This window comes from Argopecten irradians, chromosome 6, assembly GCF_041381155.1.
Source record: "Argopecten irradians isolate NY chromosome 6, Ai_NY, whole genome shotgun sequence".
Classification (NCBI taxonomy): domain Eukaryota; kingdom Metazoa; phylum Mollusca; class Bivalvia; order Pectinida; family Pectinidae; genus Argopecten; species Argopecten irradians.
Window position 1 is genome coordinate 3,587,691 of NC_091139.1, and position 17,391 is coordinate 3,605,081.

The window sequence follows — 17,391 nt, forward strand, 5'->3', positions numbered from 1 at the left end:
AAGTAGTTTTAGCACACATAGAATCTTTCACTTACTTAAAATATCTCTCTTTTCAATTTTGAATAGTTTATGTAGATTATATCCAGCTTTTTAAAAAGAAGACTTTTGCGACATTGATATTAAAAGCGCGGGAAATTTGAAATCCCTTAAAACAAGGCAAAATCATCGAATTTCATTTTAATTTATTATTAGATGTAACATTCGGGTGTTGTTGTGTTTGCTACATCAATTTGCACCCGTCACATTAATGAACTTCTATAGATAAAGTGTCATTTAAATATTTGTAAAGAATTTTGTGCTTGGGGTCAAACGCATGTAGATAAGTTAGTCCGCTAAACCCGTCTATATTGTTAGGCTTTTTTCTTTTTTTTCTTTTTGCCTACATTAGGTGGATTTTAAAAAAAAGGCTAATAATCTAGGTAGGTTTAGCGGAATAGATCTATATAATACAATCAGAAAATGTATATCCCAAGTTATTCTCAAAATCAGAAAAAAAAAACACATCAGAGATTTAGATAGTATAAATTCTTAAAGTCTTACCTCTGCATACATTATAGAGATTGGCAACTCCGGTATTTGTAGTTTTACGATACCGTGCCAAAATAATTCGGTCGCAATGTATACGTACCGAAGTTTGTTTTTCTCTATTCTCCTACATACTTTTAAAATATAGGTGAATTACTCTTATATGTTATAACAGTTCAATAATTTTTAGATGGTTTGAGTAAATTTTCAATATTTTAACAATCATATTTAAGCAGCTTAAGGATGTATTCTTCTGTGGTTTCAGTCCCGTTAAAGTCTCGTTTCGACATAGATCAAAAACGTTATGAGATTTTCAAATACGATTTATCAATATCTGTAGCATGTGGTCTGTAGCAAATTTTGTCAAAAAATTACATTTATATTTTTAGTAGATTTTTTTACACAGCGATTTTTAGAAATGGCCAATTTGGCGGCCATTTTGAAATTGTGTCTTTTTTGGCTTTGAGAAGAGCCATCGTTTTCCCATTTTTTTCTTAAATTGTTTTTACTTAAATCATCACCGCGTCAGCATTTTCAGCTGTATCGAGTTAATTTTTGCTGTTAATCTTCACTTTTATTTTTTAGTCAAAAATATTGAAAAATAACATATATTTAAATGGGGCAAAAAAGTAAGCACACGGACCCCCCATTTTTCTGCCTGATTTAGAAAGAACAACCCTTTCCCTATTGATATGCAAACTATTGACAAAAGTTTAATACCAGAACTTTTTCTATAAAGTATTAAATTTGACAAAAATGGCTGAAAATGGTGCATTTTGGAGCTCAAAATTAAGGGGTAGGGGTAGCATATGTTGTTATTTTGAGAAAAAATATGACTCTTATTAATCATAACTGATATATTTTTAATGAAGACTACTGGAAAATAAATTCTACAAACATCCATACATATCAAACACCTCATTAGGAAATTATGGCTTTAAATTCTAGTGTATGTGGTCAAAACGGTGAAATTCCAATAAAATCCACTATTTTGTCATTTTGGTATCTTTGAGTGACAATAACTCAAAAACGAGCACACGGACATATGTTTTTTCTTCCATTTTCTTTCATGGTATGAACTCCTCTTTCCAAAAATTTATATGAGAAAAAAAGTTTAATACAAGAAAATTTTGACTTCTCAGAGGAGTACATCCTTAATATGGAAAAAAACAGCTATATCAAACCGTATTATAATGTTTAAACTTCATATTTATGCAAAATAACATGTTTAAATAATACACTTAAAAGTTGTAAGCCAAGGGAAAATGCCTATAAACCGGAGATCCCTCTGTCTATTATCTCTTTTCCAGTTCAGATCACATCATATCGTGTAAACATTGCACAATATGTACTGAAGAACAGTATTACTATTTCATAAACGTCAGTTACAAATCTCCTAGGCCTATATTCAGATTTGTCAAACATTTATATTTTCTTCACTTTATGCTTCACTAAATGTACATGATAAAAGCTTATATAATAGTGTACTGTATAGATCTATGAAGCTGAAACATGCATCATTTTATCCTGATTTGCATTCTAAAACTTACAGGAAATTAAAATTTATGCACAGCTAAAATGAACTGACGTGATATGCATACAATAACAAATATAATTTGTGGAGTGAAAAGGCTAATGGAGAAGTGTGCATAAAAAGACTAACTATTACGTCATTTTGTTAAAAACATGATGTAATAAAATATTCACGCTTTGTCATCACTTCTCTATAATTTGTTCAAGGTCAACAGTTATTTATAACTTGTATATAGTAATACTAATAGTATTTCAATCTGCCAATCAATTTTATTTTAAGCCAAAACGGAGATCTAAACTTACTACATGAAAGATGCATTAGGACAGAGATTTAAATAATACTATTTAAATCTCTGATTAGGAGAATATCAGATGCCGATTTTTATCGCAAACTGAACTAACTATAGTCTGCTACCTAAGTGTAGCAGTCGAGGCGATTATCTCCCCTGTTTAGACAATTGACCAATGGAAATCGACCATCTCAGAGAAACCGGTGTTGTCAACTCATCAACTTGTCCAGCTAGCTACACCATCCTAAAATGCTCCCGAAGCTCATTCTGATATGCTGTTTGGCAGTTATCACGTCGGGTTCCATCCCGAGACCACGAGGAGTAGCTGATTCAAGTAATATACTACGTCGTTATTTCTCAAACATCGAACAAAGGAGGTGGCTATGAACCGCTTCATGCACCCCCCCCCCTCTTTTCATCGACAGTAACTTACTGAGAGCAAGGATTTATAAGTGCGAAGGATTCGTGACTGTCTCTTTACATTACTAAACACCACGCGAGACGCATATGAACCGGGAATAAAAACCGTTTTTCTCAACAATTACTTGTCTTATCGAGTCAAACGAAACACCATTGTAAAGTTTATTAAATTTCACGACGTTTATTACTTGCTTTAAGAACGAAATATTTGGAGGATAACGTTATGTCTTACATTTGCGTTAAAAAAGTAAGACAGCTCATGAAATGACGGCCACGCTTCAGAAAGTAAGACGGTAACGCTCGCACCCGCAAGCTACATCAAAGGCTGCGCCGGCAGATATCAAAGGAAAATCAGTTGTCGCCCAACGTAACGATCAGTGCACAAACAAAAGCACCTGCCTTGGACTTCCCCAAAACCCAGTGTGACTTATTCTTCTCATATACGTCCTTGCGGAGAGTAAGAGTTGATAACTCTTCCAACCTGTCTACTGACAGGCTACCAGTTCTCGCCGAGTACAAACTCTAGCCATCGCATCTGTATCCGTATGATTTAGACGCAAATCTAGACATTGAAGCATTTTTCTTATAGAATACACCACTACCATGCTGATTTCCACCAAAAAAATGTCTTAAAATTCGTCTGTGATCAAGTACATATGCAATGGCGAGAATTTGTCGCTTGCCAGTACCGTAGTCGGACGCTCCAACAACCCATTGCCAAGGTTGCTGGCGATTGACCCGACCCAGAAATGTTATACCCCTATCCCCTCACAAAACCTAAGCCATAACACCGAAACACCATGAAATCTGTCTATAAAGACCACCTAAGGATGCTAGAAAAATAAATGGTCTTTATAGCATGTGGTCTTTAAACACAGGTCAAATTGTGTTTGAATTGACCATTTGGAACCCCAAGAAAGAGGTATTAAACAAGTGGTTTTGATACAGATATTCCCTCTAGTCAAACTTTTGCTCAAGTATCTGACCCACTTGAAACAAAAAGCAAACATAAGAACCCTGAAATTCTAAACTGGTCGGTTGCTTTTATCAAATTGCTGGCTACCATGCCAGTGTTGATTAACCTGATCCATAATTTTGACAATATTAAAAATCATTATATCTGAAGCTGAGTAAAAGATATAGGATTTTGAAGGAAATGGGAAATAAATAATCCACAACACTTATCATGTAATTTTTAAGCTAATCATCTCTTGAAAAATGTTAACAAGGGTCAGATAGCTCTTGGTGGTATCCGCCTAGTTTTGACTTTTCACAGAGATCTACACTACAATTCTTTTACTACATTTTGTTCTGTGACCAGACCCTGTTTCAAATGATGTGAATACATTAGGAAGAAACGTTTTGACCACATCTAACCATCTTAATATTGTGTTAGTGGATGATCAATATTCAAAATAACTACCTTTTTAAAACTCAAAATTTTTCCAAACCATGAGAGGATTGCCATTTAAATTTGTTATTGATAATATTATCTTTCTTTTCCTTGTAGATGCCTCCCACTACCAGCCTAACAGTGAGAATGTGTTTGTATGTATCGACGGATCTCAGTCCTTCCCCTACACCTATGTCAATGATGATTACTGCGATTGTGCTGATGGATCAGACGAACCAGGTAAGATTCTTAACAACCCCGTACAACTAGACATTGTTTTAATTCAATAATCATAGTTGATGTTTACTAACTTTGTTATTTTATTTTATTGATATAAAAAACATTACAAGAAAAATTAAATTTAACTAATTCCAAGCTGAAATTTCATAATGGACTGCTCAAGTCTTTTACTTAGAAGAGTCAAAATACATCTTCAGGGTTGAATGAATTAAGGTGATTTGTAATGTTCAAACTAATGCAATAAATTTTCTAGAGTCTTTTTGATATATACCCAATTATTTATGTACAAAACAAATTTTTCAATAATGTAAATGTAAAATTTAACTTTTTCTAGATATTGTTTAATTCTATTATGCTTTTCTAAAATTCCTAGGTTAATTGACAGACAGTTTCATATTACATATATGCATTGTATATCATTTCATAGGTACATCTGCATGTCCAAATGGCAAATTCACTTGTACTAACATAGGACATAGGCCCCTGATTGTTCCTGCTTCTCGTGTGAATGACGGTGTCTGTGGTAAGGACAATTGTTTATAGGCTTCTTTTAATTGTTGGAGATCAAAATAAAATGAAATTAGTTTTTATGTGATAGATGGGTATAACAGGTGATCTAGTTAACCACTGAAAATTTCATAATGATCTTTGTCCTGTTTTATAATTACAAGGGCTTAAGTGTGTCTTTGGGGATGGGTTGGTTTAAAATGTTACTGTCGCTGAAGTGTTCATGAATTGAAATATTTGTAAATGCTTAAAAACTTAATGATATTACTTTAAAGTTATAATGAAATTTCCTGTATGTGTCATGAAAGAAGCATGGAGTATTTCACTGATTACATTGATAAGTGTTATAATTCATAACATAATATATTCCCTGATGTTGCAGATTGTTGTGATGGGACAGATGAATACTCTGGAAACATTGCATGTGTTAACACTTGCAAGTAAGTATCTTTAGACATCTATTGTTTATCTTGTGATTTGCATCCTCAGAAACTCCGTGCCAGATATATATCATTTACTGAAGATAGATTATTTATACCTGGGTAAATGAGGATGAATATGTCATTATTATGTTTCATCCCTTGTCTGTCAAAAATTACCAGGTATGAAAATCAATAATGGATCTCATTAATAGCATGATAAATGTATATAATCCTCATCAGAAGGATTTGTCTTTTAACTTAGATAATATACGTCTGTGATATTGGTTTGAAAAAGTAGCGCAAATGTACGTCTGTGATATTGGTTTGAAAAAATTATTGTACAGTGTAACAATCTGTCAATTTCATATTTAGCATGATGGATACAAACTGTAGTAACCGTCTGTATATGTTGACAGTGAACTTGGAAAAAAACACAAAGAAGAGGTGGAGAGAATCATGAAACTTCAAGAAGAGGGTGTGAGGAAGAAGAAAGAGTTCGCCGAAAGTGGCAAGAAAATGAAAGAGGAGAAAAAGGTCAGTTACTCCAGTGAATTCACGAACCTTGCACATTGAAAATTTAGTGTTTTGGTCACTTGTTTTATTTAAATGTGGAAATGCAAAACATGCATTGAAAAACTATTGTGTATGTTTTCAAAATGTTGCATTAACAGCATTGATTTATCTGTAATTACCATTCAAATTTTTTTTTTATCTTTTGTGTTCAGGCACGACTTGAGCAGTTACAGGCTGACCGAGAAGCAGCAGAAACAGAACGTCAGGAAATGGAAGGTACGTTGGATTGTTTGTTATAGCCAGGCTAACGTTAATTAACTTGTCTAAAAATATTTAACAAATAAGTCGTACAAAACATTGATCAATATTGACTTTCCTGGATGTAATCAAAGCAAGAAAATGTATTTGTTGGATATTTTGGTTTCAGAGAAAAGATGAATAAAAATATAAAATGTCCTTTTGTTACAGCCAAGAAAGATGAAGCTGAAGCGCCAGAGAAGGAAGCTAAAGACAGACATCAAAAGGCCTGGGATGGTAAATATTAAAGATGCTCCACCGTTCACAAATGGTATTTTTTCACTATTAAAAACAGGAGCAGACGATTTAGTATTTTTCTTCTGTTACAAAAGTTACTTATTTTACACCATTACCACCATTGAAAAGTTTGAGCTTCTAATTTTACTTAAGTTAAAAATATAAAAAATAATTAATTGCATCCCGAAAAAATTCCGTGCCACTATATCCTATATGGAATGAAGTCTGATTGCGCATGCACCAAAGGCGAAGTAAATTATTTTATATTATTTTTTGTGTTAATTATACATATATATACACGATTAAACACCAATTATTGTTCAAATGATGAACATCATTTATGCTCTGTCGGAGGTGGAGCATTTTTAAATCAAGATCTGGTGTAAATCTGACGCATATACAGGAGTTTTTGATATTTTATTCTAGGTTTTAATATTAAACTGTGTATTTGCTCTTTGTAGAAGAAAAAGCTCGCAGGTCTGCAGAAAAGGATGCTGCTGCTGGCATGACAGCCTTTAATGAACTAGACTCTAACAATGACAACTTGTAAGTCGTTAATATCTGTTTAATTCCTAATATTATCACAGACAAACTATGAAGTGATATTGATTCCATCTTTGTATATCACAGAGTTGTCTTTCTCTGCAGATAGATGCTGATGGTAAACGTCATTTGTTTATATGCATGTTTTCTTTGAAATATATGAATTTACATACTTGTATGACTGCTAATCATTACCTACCTGCAAGGGTAGATAACTATGTCATATGCTAAAAGAAGATAATAATAGTTGGAATGTTGTTGAATATAAATTGATGTCAAGAGAAAATTAAGTGCCATATGATTTTCAGAACCTAATTGTTCATATTAAAATTGAAGAGATTTTGATACTAGTACTTGTTTAATTCCGTTCCAGTGTTGATGTACTGGAAATGGTCGTCCACAACGAGTTTGATATAGACTCTAATGGTGTGGTTAGTGAAGAGGAAGCCAAGGTAAGACTTGTCTGTTTGAGGTAATATTTCGTATCATATTTGATAAATAAATCAATGCTCAGCAAACATCAGATGTTCACGCGCCCCATATTGAATATATTCTTAGAGGAATTGCTCCATACAAGCATGGTTAACATAAAAACGAAATCCAATCCCTATATTTACACTGGCACGACTTTTTATTTATATTTTATGCAATAAAATCGTCATTTGAAAGTGACTTAATTATTCAATAAAAGTCGGTCAAAAGTGGGAGGAGCTTACTCATTTGAACAGCGAATGATGACGCTTCACGTAAGGTAGAATTATTCATCCGCGACGACAAAAAAGTTCAATATTTTAGTGTAAAATAAACATGACAAACAAAGTAAATTTCAGAGATAATTTTATTTAATCAGATCAGAACTTTAAATATATATTCAATTTTGCTAAAAGTTAATAATATAGCGTAATAATATAAAGAATTTGTACACAGCCACATGTGTGAACTCGGTGACCGTTATTGTGCAGCGAGGCGAAGCTGACGCACGCTTACACACTTTAGTTTGCCGAAGTTGTCAAAACACCGATTTTCAAGTAGCTCAATGTGTTTGAGATGTCGTCTGACTTGACGATATTACATCCTTGGGACCCATGTGATTATATAATCTACGCTTAGATCCATATCGCCATCGATAGATGAAACAAATTCACTTGTGTTCGATGGATACAATGTATTTGTGGTGACGCGGAACTGTCAACACGTGGATTATTAGCGGTGCATGTTTTATAATACACATGATTAAATACTCAAAGAACAAAGACAAGAGGATATGTTTATAACTGACCTCTATCAGAGGGTCTCACACCCGTCCACCCCAAAGGCTCGATCGTAGGACAAACATAGGCACAGAGGTAATGTTTACATTTGACACCCATCATTTTTAACAAAAATGAAAGCACGTCGCCCCGGTGGGGATATTTTTCCGTTTCTTTATACAATTGTTAATTTAAAAATTGTTTGAATCATATATAAATATAAAACATGTATATATTGTTTACATTTTTCCAAAATTCTATGAAAAACAACAATATACATGTAATGTTGCGTCAAAATGTAAACAAAGCCATGTGTTTCTTTTTAAAAAAAGTAGTCCTTTTACGTTGCACAGAACATTTCCTTACGCAAGTTCAAAGTTCAATGTTACCATGCAGTTATGGTAAACAAAATCGGCTAGTATTAGCGTATAGTGACCAAGCCTAGCAAGTGTAAATATAATTTAATGCTTTCCATTCTGATTCTGATGACAACCAGTTCAGACAAGTCATACAATTACAATTGTATTATTTTTTGACAGGAACACCTTGAGGAGGTGGAGAAGGTAGACCAGGACACATTTGTGTCCAAAATCTGGCCTAACGTCAAACAGATCTACAAACCTTTGGTTCCTGAAGAAGCACAATCTGACGGTGAGGCGTCGCCCCCAGCAGAGCCACAGGGAGAAACAGCTACACCTCCTACCCCAGAAACTCCGGTGAGTAGGGCAACTGGTTCACCACTGATGTTGTTTTTTTTTGGGTTTTTTTATCACTTTCCCTTTACCATTCAATAATTTTTCCTCTTTGTTCATTTATTTAGTGAAATTTTTACCATTATTGATTGCAGTTTTGTGAAAATTTTCTTTAATGATTTTTCATAAAGAGTTTTCCTGACAACAAGATTGTTTGATAATTCAATGGAACTAAATGTTGTTATATGTCTATTACTAAAGGTGAAACATCAATTGATAGTTTTGTCTAACTAAATGTTGTTAGGTGTTTTTTACTAACAGTAAATAATTAGTCAAACTAGATGTTGTAAATTGTCTGTTAGTAAAAGTGTGATCATTGTGGTCAATTGGTTATAATATCCTGACATATATTACCACAAGCCCTCACCTCTGGATTGCAAGTTCAAATCCCATGTAGACAGTTGTCATTTTTCTCTAGGTACTTGGTTTTCTTCATTTTCTTAAACCTGGCGTGTCCTTGAATGACCATGGCTGTTAATAGAATGTTATAAACTGATCAAAACCACATTTGGTTTTGAAACCAAACTGTTAGTAAAGATCAAATGATGTTATAATAAGTCAATTGAATTATTGATTTAAATAGATGGATAGTAAAAACCAAAAAAAAGAACTAAATGCTCAATCTAATTTAAGGTCACTAATTAGATTTGTTAGGTTGAGTTCATATTTAGAAATCCACATTGACAAAAGGAATTACTGTCTTTAGGTATATCTTTATTTATATTCAATATATTTTTTTTCATCAAATTTTTGGCACACTAATTATTTTTTAATGTTGTTTGTCTGCATCTTGATACAAACATATTTGTACAAATTAACATCATAATTATTACAACTTGCTGTACATATTGATTAACACCAGAATTACTCGGAACTTTCCTCATATAATTTTATGTGTCGGTTATTCTTATCGGTACTTCTTAAACCAACTTTGCTTTGTAGCTACTTTTCGCAATTCCCATTACAAAGCATATTCACAAAGATAAGTTTCGTGAATTTAAAATAAGTGGTTATACTTTTTAATATACTGTAATCGCATATGATATTAATTCACAGCAATAATCTTTGCAAACTTATCTTGATTGTGAAATTTGTGAAAATAAATAGCATGTGAAGGAAAGTTGGTTACTAGACATGGAATGACTTTCAAAACACTGTTTCTTTTCCTGCTAAATGTCATTCATTGTATTCCATCCTATTATCTCAATAAAGTTTCATATACAGATACAAGTTCAAGCAATATCTAATTGACTCATTACAATTTTACTGCAAAAGTTTTGAGTCATCTGAAAGATTAGTTCACAACCATAATACCGTGCAAGTGGTCAAAGTGTCAGTTGTATCACTTAGAACTTTTTCACATGATTAAATGACATTGCCAAAATAGAAGCTGTATCATCTAGTGGATAAAATTTAATGGTTCCATTTTTAATAGTTTATGCTTTTCTGTTATTTAATTATTAGCTAGATTTTCTTTGGTGAGGTGTTCTTAGCCGACTAGATCAGTCAAAATTAGATATTCATGAAGATACATTAGAACTTTACTGAACTGTCAGATCAAGTGTTGGTGAGTTAATTTTTCACTTTGAATGGATTATATGTGTACAGTTTGCGATAGTACTTCATCCCATTAAAATACTGTACTATATCCGAAAATGTGTAGCTGGGTGGGTCTTATGCTGAGTTACCTCCCTTGTAGGGCTCGCCCGACTCCCTTCCTCCCCCTCCTCTGGACCCTGAAGATTATTATGAGGAGGATGAGGAGGAGGAGGAAGAGGATGAGGATGAGGACGATGACTTGGATGATAGGGATGATTTTGATGATGTGAGTATATCTGCGATATTCTTCCTGTTTGTGATCATGTTTTGATGTCTAAACTGACTGCATGTGGGAAATTGTTCTAAAAATTCAGTTTGTGGTGAATGTTTATGTAAAGTTGTTCACTGATCATGACTACAAGGAAATGTAACTTTCCTCGTGTCACTTTGATAAAATTATTAAGGTTAGCTTCAAAAGTCTTTTGGGTTTGGCAAAGAGGCTGTGCCAGACATAAGCCCTAGTTCCATTGATGGATCTAAAGATAAGGATCTGCCGGACTGCAGTAAAGTAATATCTATAAACTATTAGAGATTTTTAAGATAAGGAACATTGATTAAACTTGGATCTGACTCCATGTTGTTCAGTTTTCTTAACATAAGTAATAAAATCTTTTGTAGTGTTGTTTCAGTAGACAGTTGTATCTTCATAACTTTCCAAATTTATATCAAGTTTCAGCTTCTGCAGACAATATTTCTTATCTGATATATTTGCTCTTTCAGTAATTCTTATTGCTTTGTTGAAGCTTACTTTCTCTAAGAGTAACTCTATGCCCTTGTGCGTGTACTTTATGTGTTTGACTAACTTGACTGGTATGGGATTTATTGGAAGTGTGATTGACTCGTACACGTAGAAGGAGTATAGCTGTGGACATTTTTAAGATGCATTTTACTTCAAAATGATGATAGTCTTAACCAAAATTCATGCTGGCCTCTTCCCGATGTATACCTCCAAGAAAATATGTGTATTACAAAGCAGCAGATATATGGCTATAATGAAACGCAATCGTTTGTAACTAAAGGATATTGCCCCTTTGATGATAAACAAGATGATTTTAGGTTGGGTATCATTTCCCCTGTTATAGCTGTTCAAATTTACTTCGTAAAGTAACTTCCAATTATAAGGTTTTTCATCCTCAACGACTGACTGTATTAAGCTAAATCTTCAGCGACGGAGCTTTATTTTCACAGATCTAGACTATGTCAAATTTTAGGTGATTGTTCGAATTCAATAACACCAAACTTGACTATACAGGGGAAAACCTAATAATGAGAACTTGCCTTAGTAAAATTTCTCTGTGCAATCCATTGTCAGAAACCCACAAGTCACTGCTGTACGTTTATGTCACAAACATCGCTCTACATTGTGTCATAAACGTAAAGCCGTGACTCATGGGTGTCCAACGAAAAATGTAATCAGGGATGAATTATCCTGACCAATGATACAACCACATCAGCACACCAGTTATGATGTCACTGAATAATACTCCTGTACAGCTCTGGATGGCATTTGGTTATGTTTTGTCTTATATGAGTAAAGTTCAGCAAAAAAAAAAAATCCCCCTACAAGTTTAGTCACCTTATATTAATATAATATCTAACATCATGATTGTCTCATTATCATCAGTCTTCTAGCACTGCCACACCCTTACCTTCAATCTCAGCAGACGGCACTTTGGTTTCACCTGACCCACCTACTAACGATGTACAGGTAACTAACAGGTGTTGGGTTTAGTAACATACCTGTTGGTAGTCCATAGCCTTCTACACTGGAACAAACTGCCAATTTTTCAGATTTATATAATAGAAGGGCATGCTTTATAATTTAACTTGCATGTAAATTTTACTGGTAAATTAATTATTACCTCAAATTTTTCTTTTCAGATTTTAATTTTCTTTTTGGAAATAGTCTTTTTGTGTCTTTTTCTATTCAGATCTTTCAATATCTCACAAACCAAACTTTTTCCTTTAATATATCTTTAGAGAAGAGGGTACCTTTTGGTGTTTGATTTAAACATACATAGACTGTTTTGACATGTATTGAGTATTTGTTGCTACAGTAAATGAGTTTTATGTATTCATTACTGCCCTATGTAATATAGGATTCTGCAATGCAAGCAGCCATCGAGAAAGCCAGGGAAATGATTAATCAGAAAAAAATGTCTGAAAATGAGGTATACTTTAATTAAAAAAGCTCCATGATCCTTGAGGCTGTACAGGTAGAGATGGTTTCCAAAGTTTTAGTTAATTTTATACAGATTTCAAAAAAGTAGAGCCTGTACAACACCAAGGATTTATCATAGTGTTACTGTGTCTGCTGTTGGCTAGGCTAGCTCTCGACAAATTGTTCAAAGTGATCGTGTGATTTTGTGGTGGCTTAAATATCTGTGTGGAATGGTGTTGTTTAGTGATGTTTTGTTTTTCCTTTTACATCTGAAATCAAGGAAAATATGTAGGATAATAGGCTGTGTGATGTTTGCTTTGAAGATATTCAAACTACCATATACATTATGTATGATAAGTAGTTAAAAAGAGTTGTAAAATCTATGGATTCCCTATAAATTAAGTGATGATAGATCTGATTAAAAAATGTGTGATGGATTGACCTTGTCCTTCATAAATTAGGAAACCTATAAAGAACTCGTTTGGACACAGCAGAGTGTATATTGGTTAAGCACTCCTCAGCACAATGTCATTGACCTTTGTGGTTTACCTTTGGTAAAATGTCCTTGGTGAATGGGTTGTGCTTTACAAAGTATGTTTGGTGCTTGTGGTGAAGGTCTGTAACCAGTACACATTTCACTCGGGCAGTTCTCTGGTGTATCTTTATGATATGATTGATATATAAGTTTAAGTCCACGTTAATAAATAAACCAAAAGGCTAGTTGACTTGCTGCATGTTATTTCACATATATCATTAGAATATTGTATTTATGCGTTTAAGTTAACAAGTGTATACATGTAGACTGTACACTGCGGTCTGTATAGAACGTCATATCCCCAATAATTCGTAAATATTCTGTCAATTAAATGACATGATTGTCTTTTGGAATAATAAATGATTAATTACAAATGTTTTTGTATCTGTGTCTAGGATTTATTGAGTTATCTGTTTGTTTCAGACACAGGACGATTCTGACGAGAAGATGCCTGATTATGATGATGAGACAAAAGTGCTGATAGAAGGTGTGTATATTATCTAAGTAAGAGAGAAAATATTGTGAATATATTTGCAATAATTAAAATTCCCTAACATTCACAATTGGCCCCTTTTCAGCAAAGCCTTGATCGCTTTGTACATGGGTGTAATATTCTCTAACATATGTCATCTTTTGTTCCACAGCTGCTGATGTGGCTAGGAATTCTTTTAATGCTGCTGATGAAAAACTGAAATCAATAGACAGGGAAATATCGTGAGTATAATATTTATATATATGAAGTTTAAACAAAAAATGTGTGCTATTTCATGCAAATATACTTCAAACTGTTGGCAGACTAAATCAAACTTTATGATGCTTTGAACAATTCTTGATTTTCCAATTATTATGTACAAATCATAATATTTTGATGCTAAACACTTCCAATATTTTTTAGGTCGCTACAGAGTTATATGAACCTAGACTTTGGCAATGAGGAGGAGTTTTCTGTCCTGAAGGATCAATGTTTTGAGTACACTGACAGAGAATACACCTACAAGTTGTGTGTGTATGAGAGGGCTTCACAGCGACCAAAGTCGGGAGGTTCAGAAACAAGTCTAGGGTAGGTATCACACATAGAATACAGCAATTGTGTGTGTATGAGAGGGCTTCACAGCGACCAAAGTCAGGAGGTTCAGAAACAAGTCTAGGGTAGGTATCACACATAGAATACAGCAATTGTGTGTGTATGAGAGGGCTTCACAGCGACCAAAGTCAGGAGGTTCAGAAACAAGTCTAGGGTAGGTATCACACAAAGAATACTACAATTGTGTGTGTATGAGAGAGCTTCACAGCGACTAAAGTCGGGAGGTTCAGAAACAAGTCTAGGGTAGGTATCACACATAGAATACTACAATTGTGTGTGTATGAGAGGGCTTCACAGCGACCAAAGTCGGGAGGTTCAGAAACAAGTCTAGGGTAGCTATCACACATAGAATACAGCAATTGTGTGTGTATGAGAGGGCTTCACAGCGACCAAAGTCGGGAGGTTCAGAAACAAGTCTAGGGTAGCTATCACACATAGAATACAGCAATTGTGTGTGTATGAGAGGGCTTCACAGCGACCAAAGTCGGGAGGTTCAGAAACAAGTCTAGGGTATGTATCATACATAGAATACAGCAATTGTGTGTGTATGAGAGGGCATTATAGCGACTAAAGTCGGGAGGTTTGAAATCAAGTCTAGGGTAGGTTATATCATATCGGAAGGACCAAGGTGACCTTATACCATACTGTGGCGTCCGTGTGCTGGTCAACAATCGACTTCTCCTCAGTAACCTCTGGTCGGATTTCAACAAAATGTGACTGGAAGCATCCTTATGGGCTACTTACTGAAAATTGTACAAATGATGGGACTGACCCCCCAGGGGCTTGAGGGGCGGGGTCAAAAGGGGTCAATTTGGCTATTTCCATATAAACGACTTCTTCTCTGAAACTAAGCATGGGATAGCACCCATAATGCAATGGTAGCATCCTTATAGGGTGCGGATTCAAAACTGTACAAATGATGGGGCTGACGCCCAGGGGGCCTGAGGGGTGGGGTCGAAAGGGGTCAATTTGGCAATTTCCATATAAATAAATTCTTCTCTGCAACTAAGCATGGGATAGCACCCATTATGCAATGGAAGCATCCTTATTGGCCGGGGATTCAAAATTGTGCAAATGATAGGGCTGGCTCCCCTGGGGGCTGGGGGGCAGGGTCAAAAGGGATAAATTTGGCTGTTATCATATAAATTACTTCCTCTCTGAACCTATGTATTTGATAGCATATTTGTATGGTATCTATAGCATCATTATATGGTTGTGATTCAAAATTGAACAAATTTTAGTGTCAATTTTGCTTAATATTTTGTTTATTTTTAGGTCACCCGAGACTAATTGTAAGAGTCTTTGTGTTAATAAAAAAAAAAAAGCAAAAAAAAAAAAAAAAAAAACCATGTGAGCGATACAGGCCCTTTGAGCCTCTTGTTTCTTGCTTGAGAAAGTCCTTAATTAATAGAAATTCTTAAATTGATATGGAAATTTCAAGTTAGTACTTATAAGTATGTGTGTGTCTTTGGACCATAATAGAGATGATTAAGAATAAAAAATCAAATAAAATGATAAGATATTGAATGTAAATTAAGTGTTTACTTGCTGAACAATTTTTCACTGTTAATTTAATTTATCGATTAATTTTTACGATAATTAATTTTCAAGAATTCTATTCACCTGTAAAGTTTCCAATTTGAAGTATGTCTGTAAAAATGCATGACTGGTTTTGTTTTTAAGGACCTGGGGAAGATGGAGTGGCCCAGAAAATGACAGATATTCCTCCCAGCTTTACGAGCGAGGCCAGAATTGTTGGAATGGTCCTGACCGATCAGTTAAGGTAGAAATTCAATATAGTATATCTCTATGACAATACAAATATTCAATATAGTATATCTCTATGACAATACAAATATTCAATATAGTATATCTCTATGACAAAAATATTGACATCTCATCATCTGAAACATTTCTCAAGATGTAGTAAAATAACATTTCATGACAATTTACAAGACAAATTTCATTAAATCCTAAATTCAATTACTGAAAATATTTTGTATAGTTATCCTATAGTGTATTGAAGCTAAAACAGTAATGATTTTTCAAATGCAGACCTTATATATAGATTTATTGTTCTATTTCTAACATTCAAACATTTGCATAGAAACATGAAAAGGACCTTATAAATGTTTTCTACTTTAATACCATAACTTGATGCACTTATCCTGACACATTTATTTAAGTTCAGACAATTCTTTAAGCTCTTACTTTGATTATTTCCAGGTACATTTTAAATGTGGTCCAGAGAACCAGTTGACCAATGCGTATGAGCCTAGCCGCTGTGAATACGCCTTCGACTTTATCACACCAGTCAGCTGTTCCGGGAAAGTGTCACCATTGGATACACATGCTCACGATGAACTCTGACCTGTAGTTATTCACTGATAAATCAAACTTTAAACATTTCTGTCACATAAACAAATCTCATCTTTTTGTTACCATTTCTATTAACAGCCAGTATTTGGTTACACACACCATATAAAAATGTATTCAACATTTTATACTAAGAATATTGAACGAGAAATCCAGTCATCAATGGAGATCATTCCAGTTAAAAGGTTGTCAAAGAGAGTCATAATTAGTGCTACTATGTTTCATCAACATTATTTTGTGCTATCTTAGGGAAACAATTTTATACTTAGATTTTTTTTTCTCTGAATAAAATATGTCCAACATAAAATGTTAGTTTGTTTTACTTTTGATGCATAAAATGTTAAGTTTGTTTTACTTCGATGCGTTAGACGTTCCCTGTTGATCCCTGCAAGCTATTACACTGACCCTTAAATTGGCAATGCAAGTTAAAAAAAACATGCATTTGAAATTAAAAAAAAAATTATATAACAATTTTTTTTTTTTAAATTGTTTTGGAGACATCCCCCAGTTATGACAGTGTCGTATCCAAGGCAGCCATTTTCTTTTTGCTTTGCTTAGTAACCTTCACTGACCAATCCCCTATATAAAACATGATTCAGCATGTATTCTATTTAATACGCAAAAGCCACAAGCAAAAGGGTGATCGGATGTTGATACTACGAAACATAAGTACATCACCAACAAAGTCTATCATTTGAATGTATATCTATAATA

The 17,391-nt window shown here is 33.9% G+C and overlaps 1 protein-coding gene across 4 annotated transcripts; it reads left to right on the plus strand.

Moving 5' to 3' along the window:
• The first annotated feature begins 2,515 nt into the window (after positions 1–2,515).
• LOC138324744 (glucosidase 2 subunit beta-like) lies at positions 2,516–16,984 on the plus strand. 4 transcript variants are annotated; one of them, XM_069269859.1, is made up of 17 exons: positions 2,516–2,682; positions 4,279–4,401; positions 4,829–4,924; positions 5,291–5,348; positions 5,747–5,864; positions 6,056–6,119; positions 6,312–6,377; positions 6,839–6,923; positions 7,294–7,372; positions 8,710–8,886; positions 10,622–10,747; positions 12,146–12,229; positions 13,641–13,704; positions 13,862–13,931; positions 14,113–14,277; positions 15,985–16,084; positions 16,528–16,984. In XM_069269859.1, exons 1-17 carry the CDS (start codon positions 2,598–2,600, stop codon positions 16,669–16,671), a joined length of 1,704 nt encoding a protein of 567 aa, XP_069125960.1. In that variant the 5' UTR covers positions 2,516–2,597; the 3' UTR covers positions 16,672–16,984. The 4 variants fall into 4 exon arrangements, with proteins under 4 accessions (XP_069125960.1, XP_069125962.1, XP_069125961.1 ...); XM_069269861.1 differs by lacking the exon at positions 10,622–10,747; XM_069269860.1 differs by lacking the exon at positions 12,146–12,229 and having other exon boundaries at positions 2,517–2,682.
• The last annotated feature ends 407 nt before the right edge of the window (positions 16,985–17,391 follow it).